A 23,475-nucleotide genomic window follows, 5' to 3' on the forward strand; every position below is an offset into this window, starting at 1 on the left:
AGGTGTGCGGCCTCTTGACCCTTATTTCAAGCTCTATGTTTTGACTTTGAGAGAACAATCTTTCATCAAAACTCCTTTAATAAGGCGGTGTACGGCCTCTTGACCCTTATTTCAAGCTCTATATTTTGACTTCGTGAGAACGATCTTTCGTCAAAACTTCTTTAATAAGGAGGTGTGCGGCCTCTTGACCCTTATTCCAAGCTCTATGTTTTGACTTTGAGAGAACAATCTTTCATCAAAACTCCTTTAATAAGGCGGTGTACGGCCTCTTGACCCTTATTTCAAGCTCTATGTTTCGACTTTGAGAGAACAATCTTTCATCAAAACTCCTTTAATAAGGCGGTGTACGGCCTCTTGACCCTTATTTCAAGCTCTATATTTTGACTTCGTGAGAACGATCTTTCGTCAAAACTTCTTTAATAAGGCGGTGTACGGCCTCTTGACCCTTATTTCAAGCTCTATGTTTTGACTTCGTGAGAACTATCTTTCGTCAAAACTCCTTTAATAAGGCGGTGTACGGGCTCTTGACCCTTATTTCAAGCTCTATATTTTGACTTCGTGAGAACGATCTTTCGTCAAAACTTCTTTAATAAGGAGGTGTGCGGCCTCTTGACCCTTATTCCAAGCTCTATGTTTTGACTTTGAGAGAACAATCTTTCATCAAAACTCCTTTAATAAGGCGGTGTACGGCCTCTTGACCCTTATTTCAAGCTCTATATTTTGACTTCGTGAGAACGATCTTTCGTCAAAACTCCTTTAATAAGGCGGTGTACGGCCTCTTGACCCTTATTTCAAGCTCTATATTTTGACTTCGTGAGAACGATCTTTCGTCAAAACTTCTTTAATAAGGAGGTGTGCGGCCTCTTGACCCTTATTTCAAGCTCTATGTTTTGACTTTGAGAGAACAATCTTTCATCAAAACTCCTTTAATAAGGCGGTGTACGGCCTCTTGACCCTTATTTCAAGCTCTATATTTTGACTTCGTGAGAACGATCTTTCGTCAAAACTTCTTTAATAAGGCGGTGTACGGCCTCTTGACCCTTATTTCAAGCTCTATATTTTGACTTCGTGAGAACGATCTTTCGTCAAAACTCCTTTAATAAGGCGGTGTACGGCCTCTTGACCCTTATTTCAAGCTCTATATTTTGACTTCGTGAGAACGATCTTTCGTCAAAACTTCTTTAATAAGGAGGTGTGCGGCCTCTTGACCCTTATTCCAAGCTCTATGTTTTGACTTTGAGAGAACAATCTTTCATCAAAACTCCTTTAATAAGGCGGTGTACGGCCTCTTGACCCTTATTTCAAGCTCTATATTTTGACTTCGTGAGAACGATCTTTCGTCAAAACTTCTTTAATAAGGAGGTGTGCGGCCTCTTGACCCTTATTTCAAGCTCTATGTTTTGACTTTGAGAGAACAATCTTTCATCAAAACTCCTTTAATAAGGCGGTGTACGGCCTCTTGACCCTTATTTCAAGCTCTATATTTTGACTTCGTGAGAACGATCTTTCGTCAAAACTTCTTTAATAAGGAGGTGTGCGGCCTCTTGACCCTTATTTCAAGCTCTATGTTTTGACTTTGAGAGAACAATCTTTCATCAAAACTCCCTTAATAAGGCGGTGTACGGCCTCTTGACCCTTATTCCAAGCTCTATATTTTGACTTCGTGAGAACGATCTTTCGTCAAAACTTCTTTAATAAGGAGGTGTGCGGCCTCTTGACCCTTATTTCAAGCTCTATATTTTGACTTCGAGAGAACGATCTTTCATCAAAACTCCTTTAATAAGGAGGTGTGGGGCCTCTTGACCCTTATTTCAAGCTTTTTTGACTTTGAGAGAACGATCTTTCACCAAAACTCCTTTAATAAGGAGGTGTACGGCCTCTTGACCCTTATTTCAAGCTCTATATTTTGACTTCGTGAGAACGATCTTTCGTCAAAACTTCTTTAATAAGGAGGTGTGCGGCCTCTTGACCCTTATTTCAAGCTCTATGTTTTGACTTTGAGAGAACAATCTTTCATCAAAACTCCTTTAATAAGGAGGTGTACTCTCAAGCTCTCTCCAAGTACTCTCCATGTTTTCTAGAAATCAATTTTCGTCAGGTTTTTGATTGCATGCTGAAAAGCAGAGCATTCTCTTGCATCTCAGCATCTCAGCTCTGCATCTCAGCATCTCAGCTCTGCTCAGCATCTCAGCATCTCAGCTCTGCATCTCAGCATCTCAGCTCTGCTCAGCATCTCAGCAGAGCATACAAAGCAGAGCATACTACTAGCATCTCACTGCAGTACCAAGCTGCCTGATGCCAAAACAGCTACGCACGCTCTTACTCTATCCGAATCTATTCAAAGCCTCTCTCTTTACACCCTCCCAGAAGGTTCCCATTTCCCTTAAATCTTTCTTTATGACACCCTACCACCCTAACTGTAGACGACCTGCTTTCTGTTTAGCCCTAGATGGTTGACCGAAAAGGACAATCTTCGGCAATCTGTCATTCTTCATCCGCAGAAAGTGCCCTATGCATCTCAACCTTTCTCTCATTATAGCCCTAGAAAGTGAGATTTAACCACACTTTTCGTACAGCCTACTGTTTGGAATTAAATAAAAAAAAACTAATTTTTTTTAGCTGAAAGTAAGGAGCGACATTAAAACTTAAAACGAACAGAAATTATTCTGTATATGAAATGGGTTGTCCCCTCCGCAATCCCTCGCTCTTTACGCTAAAGCTTTTAATTGTTTTAAAAAGTAGGATTGTGGTAAAGAGTCAAACTTTAGCGTAAAGAGCGAGGGATTGCGGAGGGGACAACCCATTTCATATACAGAATAATTTCTGTTCGTTTTAAGTTTTAATGTCGCTCCATACTTTCAGCTAAAAAAATTAGTTTTTTTTTATTTAATTTCTGAACGTTTTTGAATTAATGCATGTTTGGTTTTGGCTCTCCGCACATAAATTATTAAAATGAAATTTGTATATTAATTCTTTTTTTGGCTAAATGGCTTTCTCTTAGTTTTGATCAGACGATTTTGAGAAATAAGGGGTGAAGAAGGAGGCCTAGTTGCCCTCCAATTTTTCGGTTACTTAAAAAGGCAACTAGAACTTTTAATTTTTACCGAACGTTTTTATTAGTAAAAAATATACGTAACTTAAGAATTAACTTACGTAACAAACTTTCATAATCTTATATTTTTATTATGTATACGAGGGGTTTGTACCCTCGTTAATACCTCGCTCTTTACACTAAATCGTAAGTTTTGTCCCAATTCTTTAAGAATGACCCTTGAATCAGAAAGGCCGTAGAATAAATAGTTGAAATTACTAAAAATACTTTAGCATAAAGAGCGAGGTATTTATCTCCTCCTAAATACCTCGCTCTTTATGCTAAGGTATTTTTAGAACCCCTCATATGGGTAATAATCTCTGTTCGTTTTAAGTTTCAATGCTACTCCTTCCTTTCATTTGAAAAAACGTTTTCATGTTTATTTTTCATTGTTTTCTTATAGTAATGCTAGAAAATCCTGCGCCCTTTCCATTGAATTTTTCTTCCCCCATGACAGATTCCTCCAATGAAAGATCCTACAACATAGCCCCCTCCCCTCAGCCCCACCCCCAAACAAAATAAAATTCCTCTGAAAACGTCTGTACACTTTCCAATAACCATTACTATATGTAAACACTGGTTAAAGTTTGTAACTTGCAGCCCCTCCCTCAGGGATTGTGGGGGAGTACGTCTTCCCCAAAGACATAGTTATTATGGTTTTCGACTATGCTGAACAAAATGGCTATCTAAAAATTTTGATCCGTTGACTTTGGGGAAAAAAGCGTGGGAGGGGGCCTAGATGCCCTCCAATTTTTGGTCACTTAAAAAGGGCACTGGAACTTTTCATTTCCGTTAGAATTAGCCCTCTTGCGACAAGAAAAAAAAAACAACAAATAAACACGCACCCGTGATTTGTCTTCTGGCAAAAAATACAAAATTCCACATTTTTGTAGATAGGAGCTTGAAACTTCTACAGTAGGGTTCTCTGATACGCTGAATCTGATGGTGTTATTTTCGTTAAGATTCTACGACTTTTAGGGGATGTTTCAAATTTTCTCAGGCTCTTAACTTTTGATGGGTAAGAATAAACTTGATGAAACTTATATATTTAAAATCAGCATTAAAATGCAATTCTTTTGATGTAGCTATTGATATCAAAATTCAATTTTTTAGAGTTTTGATTACTATTGAGCCGGGTCGCTCCTTACTACAGTTCGTTACCACGAACTGTTCGATATGGTCCGTCAGTCAGGTACCCAGAACAATCCTTAGACAATTTCTCTGAAAAATATCTTGTAAATCTTCCTCCGTTTTTTGGAGTGCCCCTACTTCACAACCATATATGACCACTGTCAGTACCGTAGCTTTCAATATTCTAATTTTGGTTTACAGACTTATCTTCCTATTGTTCCAAACTTTTTTTCACCTGTGAAAATAACATGATGAGTGTTGGCTATTCTAATTTTAACATCTTCACTGCTCCCGTGATGTTTTTCCAAAAGCCTAGTTTGAGAAAATAACTTCCAGAAAGCCTTTTCATCTTAGGCCTCTTGACCCCTTTTTCAAGTTTTATGTCTTGACTTCGAGTGAACAATCTTTCATCAAGACTCCTTTAACAAGGAGATGCGCACTCAAGCTTTCTCCAATTACTCTCATATTTCTTCGTGGTGTTCCAAAAGTCTTTTATTTCCAAGACAGGCACACCTGGATCTACAGACGTTGTGGAATGCACTTTTAAGGGGATTTTGGCTCTATTCTTGTTTTTAATTGTCTTTTAATGTATGAGTGTAGCATTGGAAATGCTGTGTCAATGACATTCTATTAGCTATAAAAATGCTGAATGTGGATTCTTTCTCAGTGTTATCTTTAAATTGTAATGTAGAACGTGATTTATAGAGGAAGTGCTAAAATAATAATTTCGACCTGAACAATTTACATTATATATACATAAATACATACATATACATAAATACATACAAGATGATCTACAAATTATAATGAATAAAGGGGCTAATTTCCGTCTTTCTCATCATCTGAAACCATCGAGTATTCTTGATGGCTTGGAAAATGATTTTGATTTATTTATTGATAAGTGGTGTAAGAAAGAGGATAAAAATAAAGAGAGTTTTCAAAGTTGGAAGAATTTAATTATTAGTAGAATAAGAAATAAAATATATCCTAACTTAAAAAATAGTAACACTAAATCATTATTTTATAATGCGAAGATTAAACAAGCAATTGCTAATCTAAAGAATGAATTTGTAATTGTGCCAGTGGATAAAGCTAATAATAATTTTGCCATAATTTGTCAGAAGCTGTATTGTGATATCTTAAAAAGGGAGTTATGCACAACTAATGTTTACGAAAAGGTAAATATAGAGGATGAGAATTTAATTGAAAAGACTGAAGAAATACTTTTTAAAAATTTTAATATTAAAATAAATGTCAATGATAAAAAGTTCCCTTTCCTATATTGGACTGTAAAATTTCATAAGAATCCCCCTAAACCACAGTTTATTGCTGGAGCAGCCAAATGTCCAACCCGCATTGCTGCTACTGACCTCTCTTTAATTTTAAAGGAAATTGTAAATAAACTTAAAACCTATTGTTCTGGGTATTAAAAAATTTTCGAATTTTAATCCATATTGGAGTGTTAATAATTCACTGCAGGTGACAGATTCTTTAACAATGGTTTCAGCTAAAAGAATTGAGTCTTTCGATTTTGCGACAATGTATACTAATTTATCACTAAATGTAGTGTTTGATAATTTAAAAACTGTTATCAAGAAATCTTTCCTCTTATCTAGTAAAAGGTTCTTAAAAATAGACACTTCTAATAAAAAAGCTATATGGACAAATTGCTTTAATATTACAGTTAACTTGAGATGCCACAGCTTGGATATGATTTTTGAGTTATTAGAATTTGTTTTATACAATACTTATATAAGACTTGGTGGTGATTTGTACAAGCAAATTGTGGGAATTCCCATGGGGGGGGGGAATGCCAGTCCATTTATAGCTGACTTGTTTTTAAGTCAACTAGAATATAAATAATAAATATATGATGGATAAGAATAATCCAATTAATTTAAAACATGTTTTGTCAAATAATAAAAGATATTTAGATGATATTTTGGTCTTAAATTGTAAGGATTTCATTGATATTTCTAAAATTATATATCCATCAGAGCTTATTCTTGATCCTAGTCATGGCGCTGGTCATGAAGATCATTTCTTAGATTTAAATTTTAATATTTATGATAATAATAAATTAAGTTTTAAAATGTATAATAAAACGGATGATTTTGATTTTGAAGTGATTAGTTTCCCATTCCCTGAAAGTAATATACACTCAAATATCACATATTCAGCGTTTTTCTCACAGTTACTTCGTTATGCAAGGATTTGTAGTAATTATATTGATTTTAAAAATAGATGTAAAATCTTAAGCCAAAAATTGATATCAAGAGGTTTTTCTGCAAATAAATTAACTTGGCAATTTAAAAAAATTTAGTTTTCATTATAACGAACTTTTAAATAAATATAAAAAGAATTATCTAGAAATACTTAAAGAAATTTTCAAATAATTTCGGAGGTTCGAGAAATGTTGTTGCAGCGCCATTTATTTCGAATTGTGTTTCTAATTGAGCGGATTTTTTTTTAAAATTAGCCACATGGTAAAGATGAATTCTATAATTGTTTAGTTCATTCAGGTTTTTTGCAATGTGTTAATATTTGTGATTTGGTAAAATTTATTATATTTAGTTTACTTATTGTTGCTAAAAAGAGGGATATATTAACAGGATAAGCTTGTTTTGGTGTTACTTGGTTGTTTTACATTTGCTGTTTTTATTTTTCTTTCATAGGCATGTATTTTGGGGGTGATACCTGACACGAGGATGCCATGGATATTCTGTGGTAGCCACAACACTTGGCTGGGTAGAGAATTTAGAGTCGCGAAACCCTATATAGGCCAGTGTATTCTCCTGATGAGCCCTTGTGTTGGGTTGTTGCCTCTGAATTATTTGTCTTTATAATTTTTTCTATTGTTTGGTAAATGACGACTTATACTTATTGACGACATGACTGCCTGTCCATGGATTATTCTTTATGGTTGATTGTGTATGGCTATGCTGTTTGACCTATGTGATTGTATGGATGAGTAGGGTTAAGGCCTCATTCAAGTGCTGGTCTATATTAATCACTAATTTAGGAAAACAGTCTTCCTTTTCTCCTTCTGTCTCTTTTTTTTTGTGTGCTGTTTCATTGGTGATTTCTCTTTTCATGATATATATATATATATATATATATATATATATATATATATATATATATATATACATATATATATATATATATATATATATATATATATATATATATATATATATATATATATATATATATCTATATATATAAAAATAAGTTGTCTGTGTGTGTGTGGGTCTGTCTGTCGGGTGACGTCATATTTGTGTGTCGACTGACGTCATGTTTTCAACTGACGAAATTACAGACCGGGATATCGGGACACAAATGACGACCGGGACACCGGCACATAGGGAATATAAATGACGATACTCAAAGAGAAAGCGACCGGGACAAAAGGAATGTTCGATAGCAATCACCATCAACAAAGCACCGGGACACAAATGACGACCGGGACACAGGGAGTATAAATGACGACCAGGACATAAGTTAAAAAAAACTAAAAAAACTAAAAAAAGGTAAAAACAACAAAAAAACTAAAAAAAAAAAACTAAAAACTAATAAAAAAACTAGAAAAAGCTAAAAAACTAAAAAAACTAAAAAAGAAAAAAAAGAAAAAGAAAAAAAATGAAAAATAAAGGAGAAAAACAAAACTAAAAAAAGAATGTATATACAGACCGGGACACCGGGATACAAATGACGACCGGGACACAGGGAATATAAATGACGACCGGGACACAGGGACACAACTGCTGCGGGGACGCCGGGGGGCACAGGGGGATATAAATGACGACCGGGACACAAGGAATATAAATGACGCCCGGGACACTCAAAGAGAAATCACAGACTGGGACACCGGGACACAAATGACGACCGGGACACAGGGAATATAAATGACGACCGGGACACAGGGACACAACTACAAAGGGGACGCCGGGGGGCACAGGGGGATATATAAATGACGACGGCGACACAGGGAATGGTCGATTAGCAATCACCATCAACAAAGCTCAAGGGCAATCATTAGAATCATGAGGTATAGATCTGAATACGGATTGTTTTCCCATGGACCATTATATGTTGCATGTTCAAGAGTCGGTAAACCTGACAATCTATTTATATGCACAGACAATGGGACAGCAAAGAATGTTGTATATTCGCAAGTTTTACGTAGTTAAAAACATATATATATATATATATATATATATATATATATATATATATATATATATATATATATATATATATATATATATATATATGTATATATATATATATATATATATATCTATATTCACAGGTGGGACATAGGGACACAACTACAATGGCGCGTAACTAATATGGCTCGTAACGACTTACGCGTGCGGGGGGGGGCTTGGGGGGCGCGAAGCGCCCCCACCAACTAGGTGTTGGGGTGGCGCGAAGCGCCACCCCAACAGCTAGTATATATATATATATATATATATATATATATATATATATATATATATATATATATATATATATATATATATATATATATATATATATATATATATATATATATATATATATATATATATATATATATATATATATATATATATATATATATATATATATATATGTATGTATATATATATGTATATATTTATACTTTCTTGATAAACGAGCAATAATTGTATATTTGTTTATTTATTTATTTTTCTCGAAAACAGCTCCATATTTTTTTGGGAAAATTTTTATCCTTGGATATTCTGGCCTAAAAAAAAACAATCTAGACAGGTAAAAGTTTGAGAAAATTCGTTAAGAGCCTTTATTTTGGAGAAAAAAATATTTGTGTAAGTAACCCCATATTTATGAATACAGTCGAAAGCATATATACGTTGAATTGGCCTCATTAGTGGTTGTATCGTTTTAAGTGTCTATGATGCAGGCAAAATTACACAAGAAACAAATGATTGACAAGCTATATGTAAGCAACCAAAATATTTATGGTGTTTCATCAAACATTCTAATTTTTTAATTGAAACTAGAGAAATACCTGAAAATTCTAAAGTAATTTTATTTTCTACTAGGTTAAATCCACTTATAGCATAAAAGGAGAGATACGACAGAATAAAAACTAGTAAGCTTACAGTTTTCAATGCAACAAAATGAACTTAATGAAACCGAATTACCGGAATTACATTGATGACGAATGAAACTTTACAAAAAAATGGATCAGTATAAAATACCAAGTGTAACTATTCTATTTAGAAAAGGCGTTTTAAGTAGTTTCATAATGCATAGAAGACAAATGAACAAACTATACCTAACAAGGAATTACAACAATTCAAAAACATTAAAAAAGAAAAATAATCTTTGTCCCTCTAATCTTTGTCCCTCGCATAGCAGCTTTTCAAAATGACGGGGATGATTATTAGGTTTGGAAAGCAGATGTGAAGAAACGTTCAGTCAACAATAAAAGAGCAAGTGACACCGTAGCTGATAGGCAACATGTAAAGCAGAACCTAACGAGGAATTTGTCCCTAACCACAGGCAGGATTGAACCCGCAAACCTCTGATCAAGAGGCACACTTTCATCCACCGTACTGTAACAAGGATCTTCTGTAACATTTGATCTTTCCACAAAACTATATATGTTGGATAAAGGAATCGTAAGTAGAAGCATGCCGAATGCCTGGACCCGGCTTCGAAATCGGCTACATATTTTTTTTCTTAACTAGCAAATTAATATTTCTGGTCAATAAAACGATCTAAAAAGGTCACAACTTCAAGGAAGATTTCGTTTTTTCTCCAAGGTGGTCAATCGAATCTATGGTGACGCCATGGCATCAAGAAGAGGCTCACATTGTCTGTGGTCACAAGATAAGTGACAGTGAGAATCAATATATAAGTAGTATCCGTGTATGCACTTTTAACTAAGCCCTATTCCAGTGTACTATTGGAGTCCCAACCTCTCCTTTTGGCCCATTGGATACAACAAGAGCCCTATCCCTATATGCTATTGGAGTTGCTAGTCCCTCGTATCCAGCTAAAAATATTTAAAGAGAGTTTTAGCATTTTACGGAAACAATATATTCTCGGTGAAACTATTCTATTGATACAACAAGGGTTATATACATATGATGCTATCTCAAGTTCTGGTTGATAAAAAAATTTCCGGAACCATTATTATTTGAGTTTTGTTAGCCTAGTATGTTATTCAATAATTGAAGTGAGTTTGAAGTGACATGATGTCCAATAAACGAAGTTTTGATATGGATTATAATATATAATTTGTGGAGATCTTTTCGTACCCTAATGGTATCGAGCTGATTATTGATTACTGACTATGACTACAACCGGCCAGATATCATAAATGTAATCTTATAGCCCTGAGCACATAGGTTTTCCATTACCTGGCTTGTGTATGAATTTGGGTCCCCACATTCCCATCCAGGACCCAATGCCGCCTTCCAGGGCCTCAATGCTCGATCCCCAGTTTTTAACACCCCCCCCCCCTCCACCATTTTTAAATTCGATTTTTTGAAACAGTTTTTTTACGGAATGTTTTGAGACTTAGAATTTTCTTGGTGCGTAGAATTTTCTTGGGACTTTTTGGAACACATAATTTTTGGAAAAGAAATTTTTTGGACTTTTTTGATATGTTTCCAAAAATTTCAAGAATGATGCTTTATTCTGTATTGCGTAACTATTCATTTTGTCAGTGAAACAATGGAATACATCCTCTGACAGCCTCAAATCTGGTCTTTTGAGACACAGATGCAGCCCACACTACAATGTACTATTGGAAATGCTAAAACTTCTTTTTGACATCATTCCAAGACAGTGCGCCCTCGTTTTTGATAATTTCTTGCTATGTTTCCGAGAATTTCAAGAATGATGCGTTATTTGGTATTGCGTAATATTGAACATAGAATTTTTTTTGGGACTTTGAAAAATCATTTTGGGACGCCGAGAATTTTCATGGTTTCGAGAATTCCATGAATAATGCGTTATCTGCTATTGCGTAATTATTAATGTTGTCAATGTAACAACACAATACATCCTGTGACAGCCCTCACATCTGGTCTTTTAAGACACAGATACTGTTGCACCCCATACTCCAATGTATTATTGGAGTTGCCGACATCTTTTTTGACATCATTCCAAGAATGTGCATCCCGATTTCTGAGAAATGTTTGGTATGTTTCCGAGAATTTTAAGAATGATGTGTTATTTGGTATTGCGTAATCAATCATATGGTCAGTGAAACAATACAAAACATCCCATGGCAGCCCTCACATATGGTCTTCTGAGATTATAACAGAGTCAACAACAGTTTTACTTTCTAAACAATTTTCCATTGATTTTATGAAATTTTATCTTATTTTTTTTTTATTTTGAATTTGAATTATTTTGCTTTTTTGGACTTGATTTTTTGGGGGACTTAATGCATCATTCTTGAAATTCTTGGTTTCCCAAAATAATTCTGAGTCTCCAAAAAGTTTTAAGTCCCAAAAAGCTGTAAATTTCATAAAATCAATGGAAAACTACTTAGAAGCTAAAATGATGATAACTCAGTTGTTATCTCAAAAGATCAGATGTGTCTCATGAAAATTCTAAGTCCCAAATAATTCTGTCCAAAAAATTTTTTTGGAAAAAAGAAATTTTGACTATAGTGTGTTTATAGGAGTCATACCTCAGATATCTATCACTATGAGTTGGCTTTTTGTATACGCTCAAGTCCAACCTAGTTTCTTGTTTTGTAATGAGAACATCTAAGAAGTGTAAATTGTGGTTATTTTCAAGTTCAATGGTGAACTTAATATCTGGGTCCTGCTGGTTTATATATATATATATATATATATATATATATATATATATATATATATATATATATATATATATATATATATATATATATATTATGTAACGTAACTTTTACTATCTTATGTTCTTTTACTAGCCACTGTGTAATTTTTTACATTGTAATTTTTAGTTGTTTTCAATTTATGAGTGCGCCATTGGAACTGCAATGTCGGTGACACTCTTATTATATATAAAAATGCTGAATCTGGGTTCTTTTTCAATGTTCAAGGGGGTGCCCAGTTTCAGAAATCACGGGCAGCAGGTGATGCGTACCAAGTGTGATGCTGGTGTTTCAAGCTTGGCGGAAACTGTGCTAATTGTGGAGCAACTGTTTGTCAGACGTGCCGTTCTGAGATTTGCACCAGGTAGTGGAAAGTGGGCCCCTTTAGACAGTGTTATGCATAAAATTTTATTTTTAACTTGATTTTTAGAGGTACTACTAAAATAAACAATTTTGATTCATATTATTGACCTTATATGTATTTATAAACATATATTATTTTATGGCCTTTTACTTGCTAAATCAAAGTGCAAATGATGGTTGTTGATCTTTTGATATACTGCTGTTACTCTGGTCAAGTTCTGAATTCTGTCATTATATGTGTGAGAACTTGATAGGTTTAATGGACTCTTGAGTGGTTGTATTTTAGCACAATTTATCAAGCATGTGAAAAGAGTGGTCTGGTTTCGCTGTGAATTTTCTTTTTAATCTCAACACAAACACGAAACACTTGACATTTATCAATTAAGCATAAATAATACAGTACGTTTTTTTTACAAGATTGTATGAGTTTATAATTGTTGCGTTTTCGTATTGAATGGTAAACAGTCTGATCGCCAATCGCTTTTATTATTCAGTCTTGTTAGCATTATTGACGGATGCAGTGGTTTACACAAGAAATGATTTTGCGGTGGAGGGGTGAAAATAAAATAGACTGGATCCATTATTTCCCAATCAATTTCTTTGAAATTTTAGCGTTTATTACATGAACAAATTCTAAAACTTTTCAGGTCAACGGGAAAACGTCTTTTTGACATTCAGACCATAAAGTTTCGGCATCAGGGATGGATGCGGGGGCCTCTTGATGCGGGGGCCTCCGGATGTGGGTTCCAAGTAACTTCATAATCTAAACGATTTATCTTTACATTTTCTGCAATCTCAATATAATCCAACTCTTTTTTTTTACCGTTTGAACGGATGGAAGCTAATCCACTAAAATGCACCCCTCCACAAAATAAGTTCCAACATAGTCGTATTATATATTTATTTGATTGTATACTAAAATGATTTTCTAAGTTATATGTAATTAATCATATGATTAATTTATATCTGATTATATTTGTGATTATATAGGGATAAAATGTGATTATATAGGGATATATCATATATAAAATATATGATGTAATGTGAATATTATGTTATGCTCCTATTCATGCGAATAGGAACGATTATAATGATATAGACCAAAAATGTATGCGATTAATTTGTTAATTTGTTTACATTTATTATTTATCTTTTTACAAGTCCTGCATAAATCAAAAATTCTAGTCACTTTTGTCGTCACAGATACCGTTCCACAAGCAAAAGATGGGGTATAGTATGACCTTGTAAAAGCTGTTGAGACAATTACCAAGAATCAAAGTTTGGCTCATAGTGCCCTATACCCTCTAAAATTGCCCCATCTACCGCTTATTTCTAACAGTTGTGGATCTACACAAACAGGTTACCTTCTCAGAGAGATATGCAAAAATGATTGTGTCTACTCGGTTGATGACTAGGATGGGATTAAGCTGCCGAGATACCTTGACCAATGGGTGTGTTAAGAATTTTCCGAGTTTTTTTTTTTTTGGGGGGGGGGGGTGCCGCCAGGAGTTTTGTTTTTATCAGGATTTAGATAGAAGGATTTGTATTTTCTCGCTTAGAGGTTTTTTTTGTGTTTTCCACGGGTTACACCCCCCATCGGTGATGCCCATGCTCTAGTTTCTCATAGGAATCTGCTGCCACGTACGTGGTATTTATAATTTGAATACACTAATAATAAGTAAAACAAATCTTCTTTTTGAATCTCGGCAGAACCTAATGTAAAGTTTTGATAGTTTTGCTTTATTTAAGAAGGTCAACTAAATCGATGCTGCATGTTGACACAGTGAAATCGTCACTTTTTTTCGTAACTTTCTATGCTGCCCCTAAAAAAACAACAAAAACTGGTACTTATGTGTTGTAGTGGCCCCACTCATGAAGTAAAGTTGATTAATCCTAATGAAATATACCTAAGCATGATGAAAACATAATACTTTAGAAACAAATTTGGGCTATATATTTGCACATTAGGGGGTTGGGGTAAAGTATAGTGGGTCTGCATGCAAAATGTGTTGGTACAATTATTCTGCAAATTATGAAGTAAAGAATGTTTTCTAACTTCACACTGTCCAGATACTTTGGATTAAATTTTAATCGATAACAAACGTCTTATTAAAAAAACAAAACGGAAAAACTATGTACCCATGTGCCCTGTAAGTATTATCTCAAGGGGCTATTGACTTCCCGCCTCCAGGTGTATATCTTGGAGCGCCAGGTGTTTTGCCAAAGTTCCGTCAAGCTTGGCACAGTTAAGCCATGCTCTGTAAACTCCTCAAAACTCTTGGCACAGCTATGCTATGCATGACACACGCCACCTGGTCCTGAGAAAGAGTGACCCCTTGCATTAAGTGGCACCTAGTGGGTGACAACACCCGATAGGTGCTCATAAATAACTTTCTGCTTCTAAGACAGTTTGCGATCGAATTGAACCTTTAACCTTGCTGATTTTGATCAAGTTCTTCAAAACGTTTATCAGATATTTTTTTCCTTTTTTAACATCCTTTGTTCATCACGAATCCAAAGATATTTAAAGTTTGCACGACATTACCAGATTTGGTCTTGTCATTTTGTGTGGTTTTGCAGTTTTAGAAGTGTTTTGGTCAAGGACGTGCGTAATGTTTGGTATAATGGGCTTTTCTTCTATTTCCGTCGCAGATGTATTCTATGTCTTAAATTTTATTGTTATATTTAGTGCTTTGTTAACAGGTCGGAAGAAACTTTGATGCTCTGTTGACAATTCGCATCTTTTGTTTGGAATTTAAGGTCCCACCGTCATTCTTGAAATTTCTAACGGTTGAGTTTTGCAGTGCAGATAGCGAATTCGCACCTTTTGTTTGGAATTTATAAGTCCCAGCATCACTCCTGAAATTTCTAACGGTTGAGTTTTGCTGTGCAGATAGCGAATTCGCATCTCTTGTTTGGAATTTAAGGTTCCACCATCATTGTTGAAATTTCTAACGGTTGGGTTTTGCAATGCAGATAGCGAATTCGTACCTTTTGTTTGGAATTTAAGGTCCCGCCATCATTGTTGAAATTCCTAACGGTTGAGTTTTGCTGTGCAGATAGCGAATTCGCATCTCTTGTTTGGAATCAATGGTCCTACCATCATTGTTGAAATTTCTAACGGTCGGGTTTGCAGTGTAGATAACGAATTCGAATCTTTTGTTTGGAATTTAAGGTCCCAACATCTTTGTTGAAATTTCCAAAGTTTTTTTTTGCAGTTAGCGAATTTGCATCATAATCATTACGCAATGGGATCACCCTAGAAGTTTTGAAATAACACGTCATGTTTGGTTTTGTTCTTGAGTTTCTGAAGAAATATTTCCAAGGGAGGGGGATGAAAGCACGTTCCGCATTTCCTAAGGGAGATTGGAAGATTCGATTTTTCCTTTTTGCAATTACCATCATATTTTTGTAAATGTAATGAAAAAGAATATTGTGTTGTTAGTTTTTGGTCTTCATATGGTCCGAGGGGGGAAAGAGTAGAAATGTTTGGTCTGCACTCCTTATATGATGCACTCGGTTTCAGTCATTTATCCCAGACGTATTAATCTAGTTTATCACCAAAAGCCAAAATAGTTATACTTTGTAACATCATCTCTTGAGCTATACCAGAGAGAAAAATTATCTATGTTTAAATGATTGTTTAAATTATCTCTAAATAATTAAACTGGTTAATAAAAATTATTATCGCTGCCAAGTTTGACGGTCTACTGACCATTGGCAAGCCATCTACGGCCATTACCGAAGGGATATTGCAGACCATATCGTGTCTGGATACTTATTGGAGACAAGGATACAAGGTTGGAGCCGCAAGACCCCTTGTATGCCCTGTGTTTCAAGTACTCCCTTTCTCTCTCTCTCACAAAGACACAATACATGTAGCAATAAAGTGGGTGACCCCAACAAAATCCTGCGGCGAACAAATAAAAGTTCAAAATTGGGATAAGTCCTTTTACTCGACAGTGAAAACAGATACAAAAAGTTCTGGATATTTCGATCACATACAACAGTGATAGTCATCAGGAGATAAACTAAAGTACTACAATTAAAACAATCACTATTTATAATTACTTCCGGACTATAATCAGTTTTCGGTTCATTGGCTAGAAGAGGGCTCATTGACAGGGTTCATTCAAAGTCTCGAGTTTTAACTTTTCTCCTTTAATATTGCCTAAATGTAAGTTGAATTTTTAATGAAGGTGGCACCATCTTCTTCTTTTCCAAATGCACAAGAAATGTTGTTTTATTTAAAATTCTACACTTGTTTGGTCACGTCATCCTCATATATACGATGTAACAACAGTTACGTCGTATAAAATCCTGTGGATGCATATAAAAAAATACCAAATAAATGGAATCTTATACTTTATTTCCCAGGGTTTTTGGTTTTGTTGTTTGTCTCATTCTTGTTCGATTTCACTGTTGGTTTTTATTGTTGTTTAAGACTGTACTACTTCTATTTTTGACATGTCTATGACCTCTCTTTCAGATAGTAAATCTCGGCGTATTCGACCGTGGGATAGTCTGTTACGAAAGTTTTTCAAAAAAGGAAGACAGTCCGATCCTCAACCACTGCCAGAACCTCCAAAGACGTTCAGTGGCACCACTTCCACTTTATTCTGTATCAGAAGTCGATCAGCAAGTGATCTTAGCAGTATCGACATCCCTATTGAGAGGTAAAGTTGTTAAATATGTTCCACTTATTACAAGGCAGAGTGGCTAGCGCTCCAGACTTGAGATCCGAGGTCAGGGGTTCCAGCACTGGTGTCGCTGATTATGTGTTTTGGAACGGGGGTCGTTTGTGTGACCCTGTAAGCTCAACCAAAGTACGATTTTGAGAACAACAAGATAAGATAAGATTAAATCATCATAAAATATACATCCAATATTGCATTTTACTATTCCCCCGAGGGCTCATTGGCCTGTAAAGAAGGGGGAAGACAAACGAATCACTTACTCAGAGAAGAAAAAAAACTAAAGAAATTAAAATAATCACTTACTCAGAGAGAGAAGAACAAAAAGGAGAAGAAAGGAAAATATAAATAAAATAAAAACTATAGAAATAAGACTAAATGCATTAAATAGACTAAATTAAGTAAGTAGATTATATAGACTCTAATGAAATAATAATAAATCTGTAAGAAAAATAAATAAATTAGGAAAAAATTAACTTCTAAGAAGCCAAAGAATTTTCAACAGTTTTTTTTTTAACACACCGAATGAATGGCACCTTCTAGCTGATTCAGGCAACTTATTCCGTACAACATGACTCGCCATTAAAGGATTAAAATCTGACCTTACACAAGGAGTAAAAGGAACTTGAATATGATTTTTTGTTTTACGAAGATTATAATTATTCTGATCGTAGGCAAAAGATGGTGGAACACTTAGGGGCCGGGGGAGGTCACCATGAAGCTGAGAAAAAGTAAAACATGCACACGAAAGAATATACGGTGACTCGAGATCAAGTAATGCGCTAACTCCTGAACGACTAGTTTTCTAAATGAGGTTTCTAGCTTTATCGTAAACCAAAAAAAGTAGTTTTAACAGTGAAGGAAAGGTTGACATCCATATTGTAGACAGTAAGAAACGTACGATTGCATCAAACACTAGAAAAGAATGTTCAAAATTGTTCCAGGAAAAGTATATTTAAGTTTCCTTAAAATACCGTAACTCCTGCATATCTTCAGTACCTAGATGTAAGGCCTAGCTTTCAAATGACCTTGAGTATCATTCCAAGATTCTCCGGTTACCGCTTACCGGTTACCGCCCCAACTATTAAGTAATTATAGAGCCTAAGGTGAAAAATGCTAACAGAGGACTTGAAATAGGAAAAAATAAAATTGAATTTAGGGAGATTGAATTGAAAGGGTGTCAACCAGTTCAAAGGCTAAGGGAGTGTTAAGTTTCTACTGTGAGATTTCGGTATTTTGTACACTATGACAAATTAAAATATTGACTAAATTCAACAGTGAGCTGGAATTAATCAAACAGTTCGTGGTAACAAACTGTAGTAAGGAGCGACCCCGCTCAATAGTAAACGAAAGTCTAAAAAACGGAATTTTGATGCTAAAAGATACATCAAAAGAATCGGATTTTGATGCTGATTTTAAATATATAAGTTTCATCAAATTTAGTCTTTGTCATCAAAAGTTACGAGCCTGATAAAATTTGCCTTATTTCGGAAAATAGGGGGAAACACCCCCTAAAAGTCATGGAATCTTAACGAAAATCACACCATCGCATTCAGCGTATCAAAGAACCCTACAGCGAAAATTTCAAGCTCCTATCTACAAAATGTGGAATTTCGTATTTTTTGCCAGAAGACAGATCACGGGTGCGTGTTTATTTGTTTTTGTTGTTGTTTTTTTCCCCAGGGGTCATCGTATCGACCAAGTGATCCTAGAATGTCACAAGAGGGCTCATTCTAATGAAAATGAAAAGTTCTAGTGCCCTTTTTAAGTGACCAAAAAACTGGAGGGCACCTAGGCCCCCTCCCATCCCCAATTTTTTTCGCAAAGTCAACGGATCCAAATTTTAAGATAGCCATTTTGTTCCGCATAGTCGAAAACCATAATAACTATGTCTTTGGGGATGACTTACTCCCCCACAGTCCCTGGGGGAGGGGCTGCAAGTTACAAAGTGTCACCAGTGTTTACATTCACTAATGGTTATTAGGAAGCGTACAGACGTTTTCAGGGGGATTTTTTTCGTTTGGGGGAGGGGTTGAGGGGAGGGGGCTATGTGGGAGGATCTTTTCTTGGAGGAATATGTCATGGGGGACGAGAAATTCAATGAAAAGGGCGCGAGATTTTCTAGCATTACTATAAAAAACAATGAAAAATAAACAAGAAAAAAGTTTTTCAATTGAAACTAAGGAGTAGCATTAAAACCTAAAACGAACAGAGATTATTACGCATATGAGGGCTTCTAAAAATACTTTAGCGTAAAGAGTGAGGTATTTAGGAGGAGATAAATTCCTCGTTCTTTATGCTAAAGTATTTTTGGTAATCTCAACTATTTATTCTACGGCCTTTCTGATTCAGGGGTTATTCTTAAAGAATTGGGACTAAACTTAAGATTTAGTGTAAAGAGCAAAGTATTAACGAGGGGACAAACCCCCTCATATACATAATAAAAATATAAAAGAATAATAGTTTGTTACGTAAGTTAATTCTTAAGTTACGTATATTTTTTACTAATAAAAACGTTCGTTAAAAATTAAAAGTTCTAGTTGCCTTTTTAAGTAACCGAAAAATTGGAGGGCAACTAGGCCTCCTTCCCCACCCCTTATTTCTCAAAATCGTCTGATCAAAACTAAGAAGCCATTTAGCCTAAAAAAGAATTTAATGCAAATTTCATTTTAATAATTTATGTGCGGAGAGCCAAAATCAAACATGCATTAATTCAGAAACGTTCAGAAATTAAATATAACAAAAACTAGTTTGTTTTTAGCTGAAAGTAAGGAGCGACATTAAAACTCAAAACTAACAGAAATAAATCCGTATATGAAATGGGTTGTCCCCTCCGCAATCCCTTGCTCTTTACGCGAAAGTTTGACTCTTTGCCACAATTCTACTTTTTAAAACAATTAAAAACTTTAACGTAAAGAGCGAGGGATTGCGGAGGGACAACCCATTTCATATACGGAATAATTTCTGTTCGTTTTAATGTCGCTCCTTACTTTCAGTTAAAAAAAACTAGTTTTTTTTTTATTTAACATAGGAAGACGCCAAGATTCAAGAGGAACTGTTTGAAAACATAAACACAAAAAGAACGTGTAGGTAAATAAACAAAAACGACTTTGAGGAAAAGGATAACATTTGCACATAACACATTCTCAGAAGAGAAAAACACAACCACTGAAAGAAAGAGACTCAATTATCTATTAAACACTAAATTATTTATCATATATTAAATCGTACTGGTGAATTTATAATTGAACTCTGCTGACTATGAAATAATGAGTGTTATTTATGATTGAACTTTAGAGCTTAGTTTGGAAGGACTTGTTTAAGTTTGGAAGGTCGTACTTTCTGTAACGTAACTTAACCACTTAACATAGCAAATTACGTACGTAGAAAGACACTTAAGGAGTATGACTTGATTCTATTTAATATAATAAACGAAAATATAAACGATTACAAATATAAACCACTACACTTAGGAAAAAGATAGTACATTTTTGTAAGCACGTAGCAATTACCATCACAAACAATCCTTGAAATATCCTAAACTAATAAATTAACTTAAAAAAAAATAAATCATCTTTTCCCAAACCTCCCCAGGGCAACAAAGACCATCCTAATACAACTCAAGCCACTCTCCCCACTTTGCCACCCACTCCTCACCCAACCTTATGACCCATTCACATCCTCCACCCCCCCCCCCCCAAAAAAAAGGAAAAAAAATATTTTATTCTTGTATGCTATTTTTTTTACTATGCAGTTTCTTTTATTTTTTTTTTTGGTATCTCATGTCTTGTGGCAAGTTAAAATGTATACTAAATTGAATAGCTAGTTGGAATTTGTACAGAAAGACGTCCAAGATTGAAGAGCTCTAAACATCCAAACAAAAAATTGAGTTCTTTTGACATCCCCTGCATCATGCTCAAAGGTTTGCAACGTTGGGGAACACAATAACAATTACTAAGAGAGGAAAATAACAACATAAAAAATTTGTTGATTAATAAACACTAAATTGTTTGTCATTTACCAGATTGAACTAGCGAAGAAAAATAAATTCAACACTCTACAGACTTAAAACTAAAATTATGTACTGTCTGTCTAAAAAACTGAAAAAAAAAATGATATGTTTAAATAAGTTTTCACTGATCTGTTGAAGAATCCGAACGATCCTCTGTGACACATTATAATTATTCTATACTTCGGATTTTTGACATGGAAATAGATTTGGGCAGGTATTTTATTTTGCTGTAAAATTTAAAGAATAATCAGTTCTGTTCCATTTTTAGTAATGTATATAAAATTGTAGTCGTTTGACTTGTCACCGCATTTGTCGCTATGATTATTTTTGATTATATTTTATTATATTATCTATTATGATTCTATTATCTTCTATTATCTATTTATTATATCTATATTCTATTATTATATCTATATTATATTATATTCTATATTATATTCTATTATTATATCTATTATATTATATTATATTCTATTATTTATATTATATTATATTCTATTATTATATCTATTATCTATTATGATTATATTTTGTTGATAAAATTTCATGATAGTCATATCTGATTCGGTTCTATTGTTATAGTATTTTTGTACTCCGTTGAAATTACACTAATTTTATTCTGGTCCTTACAGTTTTTGATCCGCTCTCCACGGCAGTATTGGTGTTGGAGCTTTGACGGTGGCGTTAATTGGCAGGGGGCTATTCGCCTCCCTGGATTTTCTGCCCCTCCCAGATCTTGATTAACCCTTTTTTGTGGTTTTTTCTTTGAAATTTTTTTTAGTGTTTTCATTGTAAAATTGAACCCCCCCCCCTATGTTTTCGAAAGTCACTAAACTGGAAGAATGCATGTGCAGCCCAACCATTCATGTGATTCATGTATGGATGCGAGATGTACCTATTTCAAGTGACGCTTCTCAATTTTGTTCAGCATTGGACGGGCTTAATCCAGTCACCTGTTCAGGGGCGAGGGGCTTCTGATCTTTACCTCCTTTGTTGTTTTCTCAAGATACAAACTGTTTTTCCTCATACTTTTATATGTTTTACAAATAATGAGCCTTTTTTCTACTTCGAACTACCCCGCCTCTGAAATAAAATAATGCGTTGATGTTTTAGGGCATCTAGAATCTCAAATTAGAAACAAAACACAATGTTTAAAAAGCAACAGAAAATCATGTAAACCATCGGGGCCTGCCCAGAGGTGGTTTTAGGGGAGGGACCGATGGGGCTCTTGCCCCGGATGCTGAAAATTTAGGGACGCAAAATTTCAAATAAGTAATCTAACGACTATAATTATTTGTGATTTTTGAAATTTGATTTTTCTTTAAATAAAGTAGAAGACGCAGTTAATAAATGAAAATAATTCATAAATTATTAATTAATTAAATAACTTAAATAGTCAACTAAAAATAATTAAATAATTAAAACATAAATTATTGAATAATTAATAAATTGAAAATAATGTTCTTAATAAATTAAAGTTTGTTAAAGTTTTGTGGGAGAGGGGTGGGTGTGCGCTAATTAAGATTTTGGCCCGGGTGCAAGAGAGGCCAAAACTGTCACTGGGCCTTCCCCACTCTAACCTCGTAATTTTTTATATGTTCTGCTTCTTTTTTGTAGTGTTGACGACTTTTTGCTACAGAGCCTATAGATTGGGTATCCGTTATTCATGATTAAAAGTTTATTGCTATTGTCAAGTCCCAAAGCACACCTGTCAGTGCAGAGTCTGCCGTGTCGAATTTCAGACAAAAGCTGCTATTATTACGGTATTTCTTATAAAATAAAGCTTTAAATATAAGCCCTAGATTATCCAAAGCCTCAAAGCTTTTTTTTAAGGCTTGCCAACTGTTGAACTTGCAATTATAATTTTCAAACAGTTCGTGGTAACGAACTGTAAGTAAGGACCGACCCGGCTCAATAGTGACCGAAACTCTAAAAAAAAAACAAAAAAAAACGGAATTTTGATACCAATCGATACATCCAAAGAATTGGATTTTTATGCTGATTTTAAATATTTAAGTTTCATCAAGTTTACCTTATTTTAGAAAAAAGAGAGAAACGCCCCCTAAAAGTCATAAAATCTTAATGAAAATCTCACCATCAGATTCAGCGTGTCTGAGAACTCTACTGCAGAGGTTTCAAGCTCCGACCTGAAAAGTGTGGAATTTTGTATTTTTTGCCAGAAGAAAGATTTTTCCAGCGGTGATTGTATCGATCCTGTGGTCCTAGAATGTCGCGAGAGAGCTCATTCGAATGGAAATTTCTTAGTACCTTCTAATTAAAATTTATTTTAATTAGACGGTCTTTGTGACTCAGGAGTCATTCTTAACGAGTA

General features: G+C 34.5%; 1 protein-coding gene across 5 annotated transcripts in view; it reads left to right on the top strand.

Moving 5' to 3' along the window:
• The window catches only part of LOC136043906 (uncharacterized), a 305,479-nt gene that overhangs the window by 61,549 nt on the left and 220,455 nt on the right, over positions 1–23,475 (top strand). For all 5 annotated transcript variants that reach the window (XM_065728944.1, XM_065728942.1, XM_065728943.1 and 2 more), the window contains one exon: positions 16,927–17,113. In XM_065728944.1, coding sequence (XP_065585016.1) covers positions 16,927–17,113 — 187 coding nt within the window. The remainder of the gene's footprint in view (positions 1–16,926; positions 17,114–23,475) is intronic.

This window comes from Artemia franciscana, chromosome 2 (assembly GCF_032884065.1).
Source record: "Artemia franciscana chromosome 2, ASM3288406v1, whole genome shotgun sequence".
NCBI lineage: Eukaryota > Metazoa > Arthropoda > Branchiopoda > Anostraca > Artemiidae > Artemia > Artemia franciscana.